The sequence below is a fragment of the Asterias amurensis genome, chromosome 8 (genome assembly GCF_032118995.1).
Source record: "Asterias amurensis chromosome 8, ASM3211899v1".
NCBI classification, from domain to species: Eukaryota; Metazoa; Echinodermata; class Asteroidea; order Forcipulatida; family Asteriidae; genus Asterias; species Asterias amurensis.
Window position 1 is genome coordinate 7,831,318 of NC_092655.1, and position 18,092 is coordinate 7,849,409.

The 18,092-nt window shown below is 39.1% G+C and overlaps 1 protein-coding gene across 1 annotated transcript; it reads right to left on the bottom strand.

Moving 5' to 3' along the window:
• Nucleotides 1–409: 409 nt before the first annotated feature.
• LOC139940394 (negative elongation factor A-like) lies at nucleotides 410–18,085 on the bottom strand. The gene is made up of 10 exons (XM_071936620.1): nucleotides 17,751–18,085; nucleotides 15,694–15,865; nucleotides 14,806–14,967; nucleotides 12,827–12,910; nucleotides 11,064–11,179; nucleotides 10,320–10,389; nucleotides 8,960–9,175; nucleotides 7,766–8,079; nucleotides 5,064–5,163; nucleotides 410–4,310 (listed from the first exon to the last, which is right to left on the bottom strand). The coding sequence occupies exons 1-10, from the start codon at nucleotides 17,961–17,963 to the stop codon at nucleotides 4,138–4,140; spliced, it is 1,620 nt and encodes a 539-aa protein (XP_071792721.1). The 5' UTR covers nucleotides 17,964–18,085; the 3' UTR covers nucleotides 410–4,137.
• Nucleotides 18,086–18,092: the final 7 nt, after the last annotated feature.

Sequence of the window (18,092 nt, forward strand, 5' to 3'; positions counted from 1 at the left end):
ATTTTCGGATTAAAAAATGTTGTTGTGTGGCCTTTACTTGCTTTTAACTTGCAAACAAAATGATATTGTTTCGCCTCAGTTGCATAATCAATAGCCATAGCTGCCGTTTAGGCAATTGTCCTAAAAGGGTAATAATATTTAAAATAGGCCTGCACATGTGTGTCCTGAAAATAGTAGAGCATGATATTCACAAATGAATATAGTCTACACACTGATTGTATTGGTTTCTTCACACCATAAATCAGCAGCTCACAGTGCAAGGTACTTTTGAAGGTTCACTTTTTTATACTTTGATACTGACAAACGTATTTTTTTTTCATCTTTTCTTTGATATCAATAAAATAGAGTGAAATAAACAAATTTACAAACAGAATTGAAGTTGTTTAAAGTGTTTTTCTTTAATGTTCCACGATAAAACTACACAAAATACAATATAAATATTCACACGCTCAGTTAAAACTAAATGCAATTTTAATTCAAACTTGAGTGCAACAAGTCAAGAGTTATCCCACTTTTTTTTTTTTTTGGTTTGCTTTGGGTGTTTTTTTTTTCAAGAACATAATCATACACCTCAAAAGTTTGTCCAATGGGCATGATGGGACTGACAATATAGTCCAAATACACCGATCCAGTAAGTTCTGCCCACTTACGTATTGACCAATGACAACGCATATCGCAACCATTGGCGAGCGCGACAGAGTTGTGCAGAATGGCATCACTGTGATGCTTAATGTTTCACAGCTTTTTGCCTTGTAAAATCCCTGGGGGAGGGGGGAGGGCTGGGGTATGTAACCTTCAATTTCAAACCTTTGCCCTGTTAGTCACACAAATGTGGCATAAAAGAATGGACAGGGAACCACCACTGTTTGTCATTATATTCAATGGGAGCTAAGTCTTTTTCGACACTTTTTCATAATTTTCAAAGACCAGTGAGACTTCTCACTTGGTGCATCCCAGCATATGCACAAAATAACAAACCTGTGAACATTTGCAAAGACCTGTGTTACACAAAGTTTTGTGCTTTCCATGCTTGATTTCGGGACCTCAACCAAATCCAACTCTGTGGTCTCAAAATCAAAATTACTTCTTTCTCAGAAACTATGTTACTTCAAAGGGAGATTTTTCTCACAATGTTTTACACTATCAACAGCTCTCCATTGCTTGTTACCAAGTTACTCTATGCTAAGAATTATTTTGAGTAATCCAGTAAGAGTTATTACCAGTAGTGTCCAGTGCCTTAAAGGAAACTGCTCAGATATTTTTTATCTCAACCAAACTATTTCCCTACGAGCAACTATAACCAGCATGACACGCAACTTAATCAATAAACAAGTTTTTGTATTTGTTCCTGTGCGCAACACCAAGACTGCAGTTACTTTTTCTTTTAGAAAACTGGAAAAATGGGTTTCTTTTGTTATAGAGTGAATTAGTATACACATAATGAATGTTTATGAGTGCAATGGTGCGAATATGTTCATGAGTTGAAAGATGGAACGTTCTATTCAACGAGGCGGAGCCGAGTTGAATGGAACATTCCAGCTTTCAACGAATGAACATATTCGCACCATTGCACGATTGAAAAACATTAATTATTTGTTTTATATAACATCCAAGTAGATCTTTGTCATTTTAATTGAAAGATACAACTTTCAAAACAAAGCGTAGGCCTACAATTTTTAATTGTAGAAGCCGAATGCTAGTAATTTTACATAATATGCCTTGCAGTAACACTGCTGCGTTACCAAAGACACGCGCACGCAGTGATGGTTTTTTTACTCAGCCTTTTAGTTCCATCCGAAAAGTACCATTGCACGCTGACAGCGTTCATTGGTACATTTTGGATGGAACGAAAAACCACGGTGAGTGACTCAGCGTACAATGGTACTTTTATTTGCTATCACGTGACGGACAATCCTCCAATCAAATGACAAGGATCTGCTTGGGTGTTATATAAAGAAAGCAATACGACTGTGCAATGATGTACATTACATGTACAGTCTTGAGTAATGCCTGAGAATCAACTGTACGTCAAGTGTGCTTATTACTAGTTACTCCATGCAATAGCATTTTATTTGCTGGCCATGGCAGATATTCTACAAAAGTCCTTGAAAAAGGTGGGGTGGGGGTTCGTACAAACATTATCCTGCCAGCTTTGAACACAAGTGCTAGTCTTGATGCAAGGCATTTATGTTTAATATCACTCAACTATCGCAATACTCCATATCTGCACAGTATCAAAATTTACACAAAAAACATCAGACAATAGCAGGCACTGTTACAAAAACCTGACTCCTACCATCATTCACCCAGTGCCTACCAAACTGATGGGTTCGTGCCTTCCAGAGAACGCCCTCTATCGGAGAAATTGCCCCAAAGTGCATAAAGTGTTGAGTGTACATGGTTTTACTGAAAACAATGTCAGAATGTCTTAAACTAAGACTCCACAAGTGTAAAACTCCAAGCTGATTTTTCAACTAAACAATTGGGCGTCATGTTGTTTTGAGTTATGGAGTTTTTGGATTGTTTTTATATATAGTTATGTTTGTGTCATTGACATCCCACCATTGGTTGAAAGAAACATTGCAAAGGCAACCACTGACATAAAGCAGATAATGTACTTCAGATACGTTATAGACTTCTAGTAATAAAGACAGCTAGGTGATAGTGTGTATGCATCTTTAGCATGACATACATTTACAATCAACCAAGCTGTTTTTCTGCAGTTAAAAAAGCAATGTTATCAAACCTTGGCCGTACAGGGAAAATATAGTTGGCACCTTTTATGAACAAAGAATTAAATTTAATTTTATCATTCAGATGGTGTTTGTAGTGAACCTGACAAATATTACACGCAGTAATGAAGGTGTAAACCACTTAGTGAATCTGTTTTGGACAGACTTATGGCAAATGTTTTTTAACCCCCAGAACAACTTCAGATATTCCTAATTTTTTTACTGACAAGAATGGCCGACATCCACCCGCTTTTCGCTTGTGTAACATGCACAGGCAGGCATCTATTGTGATATGCTTAATGTTTCACCTGTACTGTGACAAGTTTTAGAAAAATCTTGCCTTGTAAAATCCCTGGGGGGGGGGGAGGTATGCTACCTTCAATTTTCAAACCTTTGTCCTGTTGTTTATACAAATGTGTCATAAAAAAATGGACAGGGAACCACCATTGTTTGTCATTATATTCAATGGGAGGTAAGTCTTAAGCGTTCTCAGATATCAGATAACCACTAAAAGATTTGTACTTCGAATCACGATGAGTGCCTACTCAATTTTCTTAAAGACTTGACACCTTCTGGTAATTGTCAAAGACAAGTCTTTTCACTTGGTGTATCTCAACATATGCATAAACTAACAAGCCTGTGAAAATTTGAACTCAATTGGTCGGCGAAGTTGAATAAGAGATTAATGGAAGTAAAAAACCCTTGTCGCACAACTTGTGTGCTTACATATGCCTTGAGTTCAAGACCTCGGCTGAGGTCTCAAATTCAATTCAAATATTTGTGTGAGAAATTACTTCTATCTCAAAAAACTAAGTTAGTTCAGAGGGAGCCGTTTCTCACAATGTTTTTTACTATCAACAGCTCTGTATTGCTCTTTATCAAGTAAGTTTTTTAAGGTATCAATTATTTGCAGTAACTACCAATAGTGTCCTGTGCCTTAAACGACAATGTCAAAAACTAGAACTAATTATGAGAACGTTTGTTGAGTTTCTTTTGTCAAGTCATTGCGGCAATTGTAATTTCAAAGGACAGCGATTACTCATGAAGCTCCAAAAAGTTCAGAAAAATAATAGTGTGGGTAGGCACAGAAGTGTTTCGACGGGGTAAATGATTTCTGCTTACTCAATGCTCTCATCTGTTAGCAAACTCAATAAATCACAATACTTCTGCTGGTTCTTACAGAGAGAACTGCAGACTGCACCTGACTACTTCAATGTGAAATGTATTGCTTTTGAATGGTTTGTTTTTAGGATCAACAGTACGTGTATTTCTCAGCTGAGTGCCCAAAGTTCCCAGCATGTTGGAAATGTTTAAGCGGAACATCCTCTAAGGCATCCTCCTTGTCTCAAGTGTCTCTCTCCGTTACTCTTTGCTTTGAAATAACTTCATCCTTCCTTTGTGTTCTTCAAAGTGGTTTGTACTTCTTGTACCGCTTCCATTTTCCTGTGGAATAGTTCATCTCAAAGTATGTGTCCACAACCATATCATCTGCTCCAATCCCCTCAGCCTGTGGAACCATCTCTCGATTTTCACTCAGACGAATTGTGACAATTTCACCCTGCTGCGGACATGGATTGTCTGCAAAATAAAAGAAACAATTTATTGAAAAGCATGAGATTTGTTTTGGCTTCTACTTCTTCTATTTGGAGTGGTGTCCTCGGTCAATGATATTACGGCTGAGGTTTCTCCAGGTCTTCCTGTCCCCCATGCATGTGGATACTTCCCTAGCTGTCACAAATCCAGTGTCCTTTTTCAGCAGATCTACATGATGGCCTCGACCTCTTTGGGCTTGACCTTGCTTGGACTCCCAGAGCACACGCTTGCTGGCTTGAAGCTCAGGGTGGCGATAGCAGTGCCCTGCAAACCTCAGTCTTCTAGCGCAGATTTTGGCGCTAAGCTTGGGGAACCCAAGATAGAGGTCTGTGTTTGATTTATGTTCTTCGCTCTCGACACCAAGCATCCGGCGTAGCATTTTGGTGTAGCAACCGTCAAGTTGTTTATCTAGAACAGATGTTCATGTCCATGCTTCGCACCCATAAAGTAGCACTGATTCAACAGTGGCTACAAACAGCTGTAGCTTCAGGTGTTTACTCATCTTTGAACACCATACACCCTACAGTCTGTATGCCACTGACTGAATACATGTATCTTGACTGTAGATGCAATAACAACAGTTCCTTTACATGCCTCCTCCTGCTTCAATAGCCCACCCAACCATGTTGACCCTTTTGGTATAGGATGTGCACAGGTACAAAGGATAGAAGGTTTGAACCTGGTGACTTGGGTAGAAGCAATACCTAATGTTCCACACAAATCTCAAGTACTACCTACCCCTGGCTCCAGCCATGAAGCCTAAGATAAGTGCCTTCTCCGGTCGAGTAACCTTGTTTGACTGACGGAACATCTCCTGGGCAGCAACCATTTGCTCCCTCTAAAAGAAACAAAAATGATACAATGAAACAAAAATCTCCACTTCTTTCCCGACCCCCTACCCCAATTTTCCATTCATTCATAAAATTTATATAAATGTTCATTTGTAACTTTTATACACACATTCAAATAAGGTTAAACAAACAAACAGACGTTTCCAAAAATCCAGATTATACTTTGCCATTAAGAATTGACTAAATATCTGTCCTTTCATTTTTTCAATATTTGAATTAAATACTACCCGTTGCACCAAGGTTTGTGTGTTGGCAGCCCTGGTTGGCTTCAAGCAAATGAAACATTTCTACCTGAATGATCCTCAAATATGGAAAACCAGTGAACTGTGAGTTAACGTCCGTCGATATCGTTTTTTTCCCATAACCGATATATTGAAAATTCAATATCGAGTATACTCGATATATCGAGTATTTCCCACGCGCAAGATGAAGCCTAAAAACAGCACTTGGTATACTCATGTTTGTAGTTGAAAAATCTCAAATTGCGTAGTCCCGCGCCCCGATTTTTTCTGGTTTTACAACAAAGTATGATCACCGCTACCGCTGGCTTGGCCAATTGGTGAACGCTCACCACAATTCTCGATTCGTGATTGGCCATGATTGACCGTCTCAAAATGACACAGAGCCTTTGTGAGTTGCGTGACCCGCTGACATTAAGGTGTCACTTGCCTATGCATTGACGTAGAAGTGTCAATCAAGTTGTCCGACGGGCGCGCGGGCGGGCGGCTTTGAGTTGAGATCTTCAGTAGGATGTGGAAAAAAAAATTGGTGCGACAGGCCCGCTGTTGTCGGGAGTGAAGTGTGTTAGGGGAGCGCGGCGCTTCAAACTTTGTCAACACTAAATGAATTAGTTACTAAACTTTTTGAGAGTCTAATGCCCTTCAAAATAACGACAATTCACGGCAATATTGTTGGATACATAATAAATGTCCGCTGGTATGTTACACTACCTTTACGGTTGAAAATGTTTGAGATAATCATAAAAAAAAAATCACAAGAAAGTCCCACAAAACACAGACCTACCACTCCGCGCTCACAATATACAACGCAAGCAGCATGATGCAGTCACATAGTCTCCAATAAAGGCTCGCAGCACTTAGCATTCTATAGTATAGGCATGAAAATTGAATGCGAGAAAGCCCTCTATTGTCGAAATAACGCAGTGCATCACGCGATACCGCCTTGAAAAAAGACTGCACGTGTCTGTGCATGCTTGGGCAAACGGGTTTCCCCCCTGAATTGCAATAACCACACATGCATACGCACGCAATAGCCGCCGACAGCGTAGTCTGCAAAGCATATAGTTGTTCCTCGGAAGTGTTAGCTTGTTTACGAAAACAACAACGTGTAGGCTTTATTTGACCAAAATGACGCCATTACGATACCTTGGATTGATAGAAAGATTATTTTACTGTATAACGTAAGATTGTTTTCTTCCTTGTTTTGTTATGTCTTGTTGATTCGGGGAAGTTTTTGCGGGGTATTTTTGCAAACCAGCGGTGGTTTCTTTTGAGGTTTTACCGTGCGCTCGCCGCGGAGTCGTGAACTTCTGCGACGGGCCAGCGGCTGATGGCGAAAACACAAAGAACAAGCAGACATACTTGGTTGTAAAACGTATTTTATTTAATAGAGCAACTCGAAATGATGAAACTACATAACGACGACGGCTTTTCTAATGCTCAAACACAGATTTCTTTTAAATAATCGGACACTCTTTTGGTATTTTCGATATCATTTAGGAACATCGAAATTTTCAAAACATCGAAATTTTTCGATATATCGAAAATCCGATATTACAATATGATTATAAAAGTGACATCGGCGATTTCGATGTCAAAAAAATATCGAGTTTTTGAGTACTTTCGATATATCGACGGACGTTACTGTGAGTGTGAATGGCTCACACAAGGTTTTCGTACACGGTTATATATATTGTGCATGTACAAGAACAACTCTGTGTTGCTGTGTGTGGTATGGTTGCATGCTTTGCACACACAGCTTTAATTATGGAGTAGGGACAGTTTTGTGACTTACAATATGGTTGCCGTACCACTTAAAAGGGATACTTGCATGCAAAGACGGGGGGATCGGACAGGGGACTTTTCTGTAATATTAAACCACCCTTTATTTTCCTTGTTGAAGAAGTTTCTTCCAAGCATAGAGATTGAATAACCATATACAGGCAGTCAAAGTGAACAACAATATTTGAAGTGGTTCAATGAATTACGACAGTGGTGCATGATTTAAATAGTGAAAAACAAATAATTTTTTAATTAGGTAATGTTTCATAACTTTTTTTAAATGTCATCTTAGTTTCTCATTATGTTGTGTTTTTAGAAACTGGATTTTGAATACATCAATTGTAATGTTCATTGTTCCATGGAAAAAACATAGATCAAATTTACACAATACTTTTTTTCACAAGTGTGCAAACTATCTATGAACAACCTGCCTGGGCATACTTTGCTTACAATGGTACTTCCGGTCTTCGCTATGGGTACTCTGGGTCTAAAATTACCTGTGGATAGGTCTAATTACAATACTGGTGAATTATTTGGTTATACAGAAGAATAAGCCTGTGGAACTAACCGTTAGTGATAGTGCTTTTTTCTGTGCACCACTGCCAGAAGTCATTGTTGATGCAGTAGATGGGGCCAATCCAGGAGCTTCACCTACAGTACCAAGAGGTGTCCCAGATGGAACTCCAATAGCTCCAGTTTGGGGGTAGGTTGGTGTGGCGGGAGCAGGTTGAGATGTAGGGTTTTGTGGAGTAGGTGTGGCTGTTGGCCCAGGGACAGGATTAGGATTTTGAAGATTAAATCCTGATTGTTCCAATGACTGTTGTAGTTGATGCTGGAGATTATCTCGTGCTGTCTTGGTGGACAGGGAAGGAGTTGGCTGGTCTGTACAGTGATTTAACAAACAAATTGTCAGTTCAAATTTAAAATGTAAAATACTACAAACCCTCAACAAAAAAGCATGTTTAAAAAACAACTTTGCAAAACTGTATTGTCAAATATAAAATGGCCTATTAATCCAGAGGCCACAGGTTCAAGTATTGCTCAAGTCAATTATTGTTTGTTTCAAACCAAAGCTATTGATATTAAAATTAAATGAGATGCACAATGGCAGCCCTGAATGCCACCAGTACTGTGGTGGTACTAAACAAAGTACTGTATAACTACTCACAAATTAATGAATACTAATTTGACCAATATTGTTTGTGCTACTATGACTACATCATGTACATGTACGTATGGGTACCTGTATGGGTACCTCAAATCTAAGAGTATGTACAAGACCGAGGATGCTATGTCTTGTGAGTAGTATGTAAAAATGATCTTTTACGAAAAATTCACTAACGTACATATCTGAAATTGAAACAGATGACGCAACAGATGGGGCAATTGAAACAGATGACGCAACAGATGGGGCAATTGAAACAGATGACGCAACAGATGGGGCAATTGAAACAGATGACGCAACAGATGGGGCAATTGAAACAGATGACGCAACAGATGGGGCAATTGAAACAGATGACGCAACAGATGGGGCAATTGAAACAGATGACGCAACAGATGGGGCAATTGAAACAGATGACGCAATAGATGGGGCAATTGAAACAGATGATGCAACAGATGGGGCAATTGAAACAGATGAGACACCACATTGTGTGTAATGGTGGTGTTTAGTGATGTCATCAAGCATCTTGTACTCTCATCAGTTGACCAGTCCACAATTTGAAGCTGATCCATGTATGATTAGACAGCAATATTAACCTACCAAAGCCCTTAAGAAGTGATGATGTTGGTTTGTTTGGCTTGCTTGTGGTCGCTGCAGGTGCATATGAAGGTACTGAGGGCTCGTCTAGTTTGTCTAGAGGGTTGGTAGTAGTTGCTGGTTTGACCGATGCTGGTGACATGAAAGCTGCAGCATAGTCAGGTGTAGCTGCTTGAGCTGCTTCCTTATCCTTCTTGGCTTGCTCCTGGGCTTCCAATTCTGATATCGAACACAAATTATTTACAAACTATAAAATAAAATCTTTTTGATTTTCCAGGATTATTAACAAAATTTGCATAAATTACATGCACCTAGTTTCAATCTGAAAGCTAACTGTTTAAAATAAGTTATAACAATTACAGAGAAATAATGTGGTCTTGAAAACCATCAATAAAATATTAGAAGACCAGATAATAACCAATGTTTGTTTCAATTGCATCAATCAAAATTGGCCTAAAACATGTATGTCAAGATAGACAAATTGTACAAGAGAACTGTTTCCTCTGTTACTTTAAACATAAGGGGACATCCTGCAGTTGTTCAGTCTGATCCCTTTGATGCCAGAGTCACTCATTTGCACAATGATTTACACAGCCAATTACAACTGATACTTTGTTTAGAATAAAATTTTAATCTAGGCCTTGAATTCAGTCATTGATCAATAACTCAAAATTTGTATGGGCAGTTGGTATTTACACAAACATTTGCATATACACAAAGTGTTAAGGAAGAAACTTTGAATAAACAATAAATTTGCGGGGACAACCAAGTGTGAATCTGTTTTGTGTGTTGGAGTTTGGAGACCAGCTCTTCTCAGAGCCAACACTAACACCAAAGAGATTTACACATGGTTGTATCCGCAAGTTTACTACTAATTTATAGTTTCTTCCTATTTCTCCACACCATGCAAAGCTTACAATAAACAATACTTACGTGTTTTGTTCACTTCAGCTCAAAAGCTGCATAAATAAACCATTTCAAGTACAAATTTGAATTGGTCGCCCTTTTTCAGTTAGCCTTGCTCAAGGCAGTCGCATTATTCGCTCCGAAAAGACGCCGCTGTAAACCCGTTTCTTGGCCTCTCTATTGAATTGGTCGCCCTTTTTCAGTTTGTTATCAATGTAAGGCACTCTACTAGAGAACTTATTGCTACCTACCTGCTTGCTTCTTCCGTTTCTTGGCCTCTCTATTGAATTGGTCGCCCTTTTTCAGTTTGTTATCAATGTAAGGCACTCTACTAGAGAACTTATTGCTACCTACCTGCTTGCTTCTTCCGTTTCTTGGCCTCTCTATTGAATTGGTCGCCCGTTTTCAGTTTGTTATCAATGTAAGGCACTCTACTAGAGAACTTAATGCTACCTACCTGCTTGCTTCTTCCGTTTCTTGGCCTCTCTATTGTTCCCACCTAGAGGCTGGTCAGTGATGTCAAGTAACTTTGCAGAGAAAAAAGGGAAAAAATACATTCAAAACCAACCAAACAAATACCAATTTAAAAAACACATCATTTAAAGCAGCTCCTTCAAGCAATGATTATTGTTCTTTGTAAAATAATTTACGTATGAACATTTTGCAAACTTCCTCATATTCTGTGTTCTACTGAATCCATTAAAATCAAAATTCATAAATACCCCAGTTTCGCTATTCCTATTGGTGGAGAGCGCGTCGCGTGGGTGTGTTTAAACGGTTGTTAATGACCAGCTGGAGCTGTTTATAGCCGGTTGATTTTGGGTACGTTTGTGCAGGTTGGCTTACATCCTCCTTCCGAGGTGATCGATCTCTCCGCGCCATTTTAGCACATGGATATGAGGAAGCATGGAGCGCACAAATGCATATCCGAAAACTGTCTCATAAAAATGCGCCACACATACAGATCGTCGTCGGAAAACAGATAAGTTTTTACAGAGTTTCCTACTTTATTACGCCTTTTAACCAAAATGGCTATTATGAATGTAGTAGTGACTCGTTCCTAAACAGCCGTTTAAAACCTTGCGGCCACGACCCTGCCGAATTTAAACGGCAGTTTAAGAACTGGTCGCTACCCTTTTATTCCCTTATTTGAAAAGAATTAAAGACTTGTGCCTTTACTAGCTGTACCTGTCATACATACCTTTGTACCTCCCTCTCTGTTAAAGGCCATCCTACGATTGATTGGAATAGTGCGAGGTAATGCAGGTGCAGCTCGGAATCCTGGAGTAGCCTTGGGAATTCCCTTCAATGGTACAGCTTCAAACATTAATAAATATCAGTATAACATTAACAAGTCTGCTCTGTTCAAAAATGTCTTTCCTGTATTTTATGTTTGTTTATTAGTTGTTAGGCATCTTATTAAGCTGTTAGGCATCTAAATGGCAATGGACACTATTGGTAATTACTCAAAATAATTATTAGCATTAAACCTTTCTTGGTACAGCATTGTGAGAAACAGCTCCCTCTGAAGTAACGTACATGTAGTTTGCAAGAAAGAAATAATTTTCCACGAATTTCAGACCACAGATGTAGAATTTGAGGTCTCAAAATCAAGCCTTAGAAAGCATACAACTTGGTGTGACAAGGGTGCTTTTTGTGTCATTATTATCTTGCAACTTTGACGACCGCTTGAGCTCAAATTTTCACAGGTTTGTAACTTTATGCTTGTGTTGAGATACACCAAGTCAGAAGACAGGTCTTTGACAATTACCAATAGTGTCCATTGTCTTTAAGGTAAAAGAAAAACAGAAACAGGTTTAAGGCATGGGGTACATGTATATTAACATGAGTAGAGAACTTCACTGTTATCTTCAATACAAATATAAGCAGTGGATTTCCCTTAAAAAGAGACTTACACCAAAGACTTACACCAAGTATTACAGTTTTTGGTAGTAAATAATTAGGTTTGTGACAGAAAAGTACATGCTGACTTGAGGGATTTGTTTATATTTACAAAATGATTGTTGAAAATTCAACAAATGTTTTAGTTCAAATGAGAAGCGTGTTTTGATTTGCTCAAATCACTAAAAACGTGACATTGTTAACTCAATTGGATGCTGCAAGTTGGTCCCCATTGGTCAACGATCTTAAGGCCGGTTTATAGTCAGTCGCGCCATGGATATCTTGAGGCGTGATCCTAAAAAACACAGTTTGTAGTCATTGCTGAAGGCTAAAAACTGTTTCTTTTTGTGATCGCACGTCAAGATTCCATCGCCCGACCATTGCCTGACCGTTGCGCGACTATAACTTGGCCTTTAGATGCCATGTTTTAAAGCATGCCTTGCAATCAACAATAATATAAAGAAGGGGCAATACAGCAGTGCAAGAGTTGCACATGGAAATGAGGTTGTTTGCTTGTTGTCATATCCAGTCAATAAACATGGTCATGCAACATGTTCATTTCATTTGTATGATGTTTATGAACATAAATCTTACATATAAACATGTCTTCATTCTTTTGACATTTGTCTTTATTCTTTTTCTGAACTACGGGATGAAGTTAGAAGCTAATTAGAAAAGAGAAGATGTCAACTTTATTAATAATTTTGCAGCGGCTAAGGAAGATGTTTCGACAACTCATCCAGTAGAAAAATACACAGTGCCTTAACATCAAGCTGAAATTGTGTTTACAGCTGAGGTCACTTTCCGGGTACACAAACAAAGTTCAGTGCTAAATCATTTTTTGACAGTGCTAAAGAATAAAACTTCCCTGTCAAGTTTCATTAGGAGCAGACATTTCCACTGCTAACTTTTGAACAAAGCAGAAAGTTTACCGGTGAAATTAGCAGCAATTTATCTAAATAGTATGTTGACATGGTCATACAATTTGGCTAAGCACTTTGTAGCAGTGAAGTTAGCAGGCCATATTTTGCTTGCAAACTAATTTGAATATGATGCACTTACAGTCGTCCATTTTTCTGGTCCTGTTCTTGGTGGGGACAGTGGAGGCTCCTACCTGCTTCTTGGTCTGCTGGGCTGCCTCAGCAGCTTTAAACAAAACAAAGATAAACAAATCAATTAATTCAAGTGGTTAAAAGAAAACAAACTGTCAGTGACATTTGAAGTGATAGCGTACATGTAAGCATTTCAAAATCATGTGATGCCATCAATTTGATTTGTACGCTGTTAGTATTTGTTTCCAATGTTTAATAACTTGGGCCATTCTAACCCAGGTCAGGCATGGTATGGTGAATAAATCTACACCAAACATGCCAAAGAATCTGTCAAAGTTTGAAAAAACTACTATTTGATGAAATTAAAATATGTATTGGAGCCTTGATGTCCTAGTCTAGCATGCACATCATATTGCATCTCATATGGGATTGATTCAAAGTACAGCATCCACCACACACAACAGACTAAGCACAGGATGTATGGATGTTCAACAGCACGCCCTAGTGTTCAAATGTAAACTGTCACCACTCTGTATTCTTTATGTTTGAACAATGGAATGTTCCGGGTGTGTGATCACATTTTAACACAGGAATCTCTACAAGTGTTTTCAAATTCTCAAATACCAAATCCACCCATTAATCAACACCCGAAAATAAATCTTTAAAACTACTTAGGCTGAACAAAAACTACTTCTTCAATTGCACTTAAAATCACACGCTAGTATATAAGGCAGTGGACACTATTGGTAATTACTCAAAATAATTATTAGCATAAAACCTTACTTGGTAACGAGCAATGGGAGCTGTTGATAGTATAAACCATTGTGAGTTACATAGTTTTCAAGAAAGAAGTAATTTTCCATGAATTTGATTTTGAGACGTCAGGCATCTGAAAGCACACAACTTCAGGGTTTTTTCTTTCATTATTTTCTCGCAACTTCAATGACCAATTAAGCTCAAATTTTCACAGGTGTGATTTTTTATGCATATATGTTGAGATAACTGGTCTTTGACAATTACCAATAGTGTCCAGTGTCTTTAATCAATGATCGATCTTTGGTATAAAATGAGTGCAGCGGCTGGTACCCACAAGTAAGCTATTTTGTAAGTGCTGCATGTATCTCTCTGTGTCGGGAAGGCAACCCGACTATGAACGAAACCATTGTTCAAGACTCAATAGACCCTTCCCATGAAATATGTAAATTGCACATAGCGCGTGTGCACTAACGTTTTGGTTGGCAAAATGAGGGAACATCGCCCTGTTTTGTAAACGGCTTATGGGTGCGTGACGCAGACGCGATTGTGCGTCTGCTTAGTGCACAACTCTATGGCGTTTGCCAACCAACAGGGTCTGTACGCATGCGTAAATGTAATTAGCATATTTCATGGGAAGGGTCCATTGGTTGTTGAAACAAACTGCAGGCGGTAAAAGGCAAGATTGCCAATCGGAGAGCAGGATAACAAATAAACCCAGGCGCATATCTGATACTTTCATTCCCAGTAGAAGCTACCAAGCAATAAAGCACAAAGTGTGATTTTAGTTTAGGATTCATGGTTTTGTTCATGCAGAAATGGTAAGTCAATCTTTTAGGAATAAGAAGAAACTATAAATAAATAGTAAACTTACGGGTACAACCATGGGAAATGGTTTTACACATGGTTGTAACCACAAGACAAATTTACTATTTATTTATAGTTCCTTCTTATTTCTCCACACCATGCAAAGCTTCAAACAATACTTGCAGGAATAGTTTACACAATCGCAGATTGTGCAGGAATGGTTTCTGCAATTTGAGGATTGTGCAGGATTGGTTTACAGAATGATCAACATCATTCAATACAAATTTACCTAACAAAAAAGTCTATTTATGCATCTTTATGTAACAAAATGTTGATGTTTTCTACAGGTTAGTTTACAGTTTGGTAATTTGTGTAAATGGAATGTGAAACATTTATCCTGAAAACATTTATAACTTTCCGGTGACTAACATTTTTGTAGTAGCTCAGCCCTTAGGGCAGCTGATTTGGGCTTCCTCTTGAGAGCAAAGTGTTTGACAGGAGGTGCCTGCATCCCTACTAGCTGGTTCAGAGCGTTCTTGTTCAGGTACTGGCATTCTAGCGGCAACAAACTGTTTGAATCAGTCTTACTCACTGCAGGAAAACAAAAGAAAAAGTATTGACAGATTCTGTGGCAGCAATAACTTCAATGCTTACAACATTTTGTCCTAATGCAAAATACAAATGGTGAGTCATGGCCAATAGTCCAGTGCACTGGACCCCATAAAGGTATGTCATGCAAATATTATAAATCTCTACAGTGTCCAAATTTCAACTGCACTATAAATATAATACAGTCCGACTCCACAAAGGCTAAGTTGTCCTTCATCTTTCTGCTTTAGAGGGTTTGTAAAAAGGGCCTAAGAGCAAATCAATCGTAACATTTATCACATTTATCACATATTCCAACAGTCACTGTTCATGGCGCCGCACAGTATGCTCTTGTAAACAGACAACATTGGAGTGACATCTTGAAAGGCTGCACTGTAATGTCAGATTGTACATGTAAGTGATTGTCTGATGTTGTAAGGAATTAGACTGTTTGAAATGGCCTCGCCACTCCAACTTTATTTGTTTTCAAGGAATGAATAATAACAAACAATATGCATTACATTTTACACCTAATAAAACATTCATTTGGAAGGGAGATTCCAATAAACAACATTACAAAGAAGTAATGTGAACTTGTTTCTTAGAAAAACAAAATTAACAAACTCTATCAACATCAATATCAGAGAAAAAATATCCCATTTATTTATTTTTTTGTTGGGGAGGGGGCAGATTTAGAAATGTAATGGTGACTAAATGTACAGTACTTACAATGTTTGCGTAAATCATATAAAACTTCAGCTACAAACTGGTGGTCTTCCTCGATCTCAAGATTCAGGCTCCCAGTGCTGGGATACGTATGAAGAATATCACCAACAATAGACACCCATTGGTCAGAGTCATTACGTGCAAGGTGGATGATAGCATTTAGCTCTACTTGGAACTGCAAAGAGAGTTACCTAAGGTTATTTCAATGTCCATTTCACACCTTAAAGACACTGGACACTATTGGTAATTGTCAAAGACCAATCTTCTTACTTGCTGTATCGTAACATGGATAAAATAACAAACCTGTGAAAATTTGAGCTCAATCGGTCAGCGAAGTTGCGAGATAATAATGAAAAAAAAAAACACCCTTGTCACACAAAGTTGTGTGCTCTCAGATGCTTGATTTTGAGACCTCAAATTCTAAACTTAAGGTCTCAAAATCAAATTCGTGGAAAATTATTTTTTTTCTCGAAAACTACGTCACTTCAGAGGAAGTTGTTTCTCACAATGTTTTATACTATCAACCTCTCCCATTAATCGTTAATGGCTTTATGCTTATACTTATAAGAATAATTACATCTTGTCCCAAATCTAGTATTTTTTATTTTTTAACTGGTCTTCAGACTATTTTGAAACAAATTTGTATCAATCTCCAAACAATATTTCTTCAGTACTTAGCAATTCTCCTCCTTTTTAGTCAGGATTTCTCTACATGTATCTCATTCAATCTTTTAAAAAATATGAGGATCTTGGAATTTATTGATTGGGCTGCTGTTTTTTGTTGCATCAATTCAGATTGGCAGTTTAACACTTTATGACAGAAAGAACTCAGAAGTAGCATACAGGTGTTCCGCCCCAACTTGAGTGTTAGTTAATAAACTATAGTTTATAATAGTTGGAGCGATTATCAAGTTGGGACGTACGGAACACCGGTGTGGTGGTCTCAGAGCTCCGGCGTACAAGTCGTTTATGGTCACACGTGGTGAGTTAGTCCAGTTGCAGCGGTGCTCACCGCACACGAAACTGCTGGTTGAGCAACTACTGCGCTGCCCGACTCCAGGCAGCTCGTAGTAGTCGCGCAACCAGCAGTTCGCTGCAACTCAACTATCTCATCGCGTGGGACCATAAACGACTTGTCCACAAGTCTACTCTTGTAGCTGTTATGGCGGCGCCCATGGTCGCACGCGGTGAGTTAGTCCAGTTGCAGCGGTGCTCTCCGCACACGAACTGCTGGTTGAGCAACTACTGCGCTGCCCGACTCCAAGCAGCTCGCAGTAGTCGTGCAACCAGCAGTTCGCTGCAACTCGACTATCTCACCGCGTGGGACCATAAACGACTTGTCCACAAGTCTACTCTTGTAGCTGTTATAGCGGCGCCCATATTGTGTGGTGAATGAGTGGAGTGTATGCGACAGTATTGTGAAAAAAGTAACCACGTAATAAAGTGTTTGAGGAGCAGAAATTACAAAGAAGGTTCTTCTGAAAGCCAGAAAAGGGTTTTGGGTTGCCCCTGGAAAAAGCACTCGTACGAAAAAAAAACAGTAGGAGGTATCGTACAGCAGCGCAGCACCAGCATGCATGCAGAGCACCGGAGACTCACACCCACAATGACAGCATGCTCTACGCCATCCCAGATACATTTAGCTTGGCACGCCAGATATCTGAGACCGTGATTACTGCGTGCCAAAAATCCCAGGTGACGTCACCCAGAGCTCTGAGTCCGCCGGAGCACTGAGGCCGCCACACCGGCGTGGTGGGGTCTAAGCTTAGTGGGGTCTCTACCTCCATGGTTGTTGTACAGTCACTGGCTTGACAATTTAGTGCAGAGTGGCCATGGAAATCCATGTCAATGATGACATGGATTTCCATGGCCACTCTGCACAAAATTGTAATAATATAGCCCAAATTCTGTGGCCAAAAGTGAACTACTTGCACATTCCCTGGCCTTGGGCACACAGGTGGGGCTACAACATTTTTAACAACAAAACATTATATATCATTATTTTAAACATTAATTAAAGAAAATTAAACAATAACAATAACAATCCAATTCCATCTAACCTCATCGACATTTCTTCGAGGCATATGCAGGATAGACATTAACATTTTCAACTTCACCGTCGGTTGGAGACTCTGGAAACAAACAAAGACATTCTTAAGGACGTCTCCTTGAAGTTGCGAACTAACACTACTTATTCCAGACCATAAATCTTCACTATCCCCGAGTTTGTTGTGGAGCCACAAATTCGTATCGCTGTCTTTGACGGTCGCCATTTTGTAATTTTACACAACATGAGAGCGCGCGCAAGCCAAGCAAAATCATTAGCGGCGCGGTACTTCATATGAACTCTGGTGCAACGTGGTTTCGCGCGCGCGCACAACTCGAATTTGCGCGATCGTTTG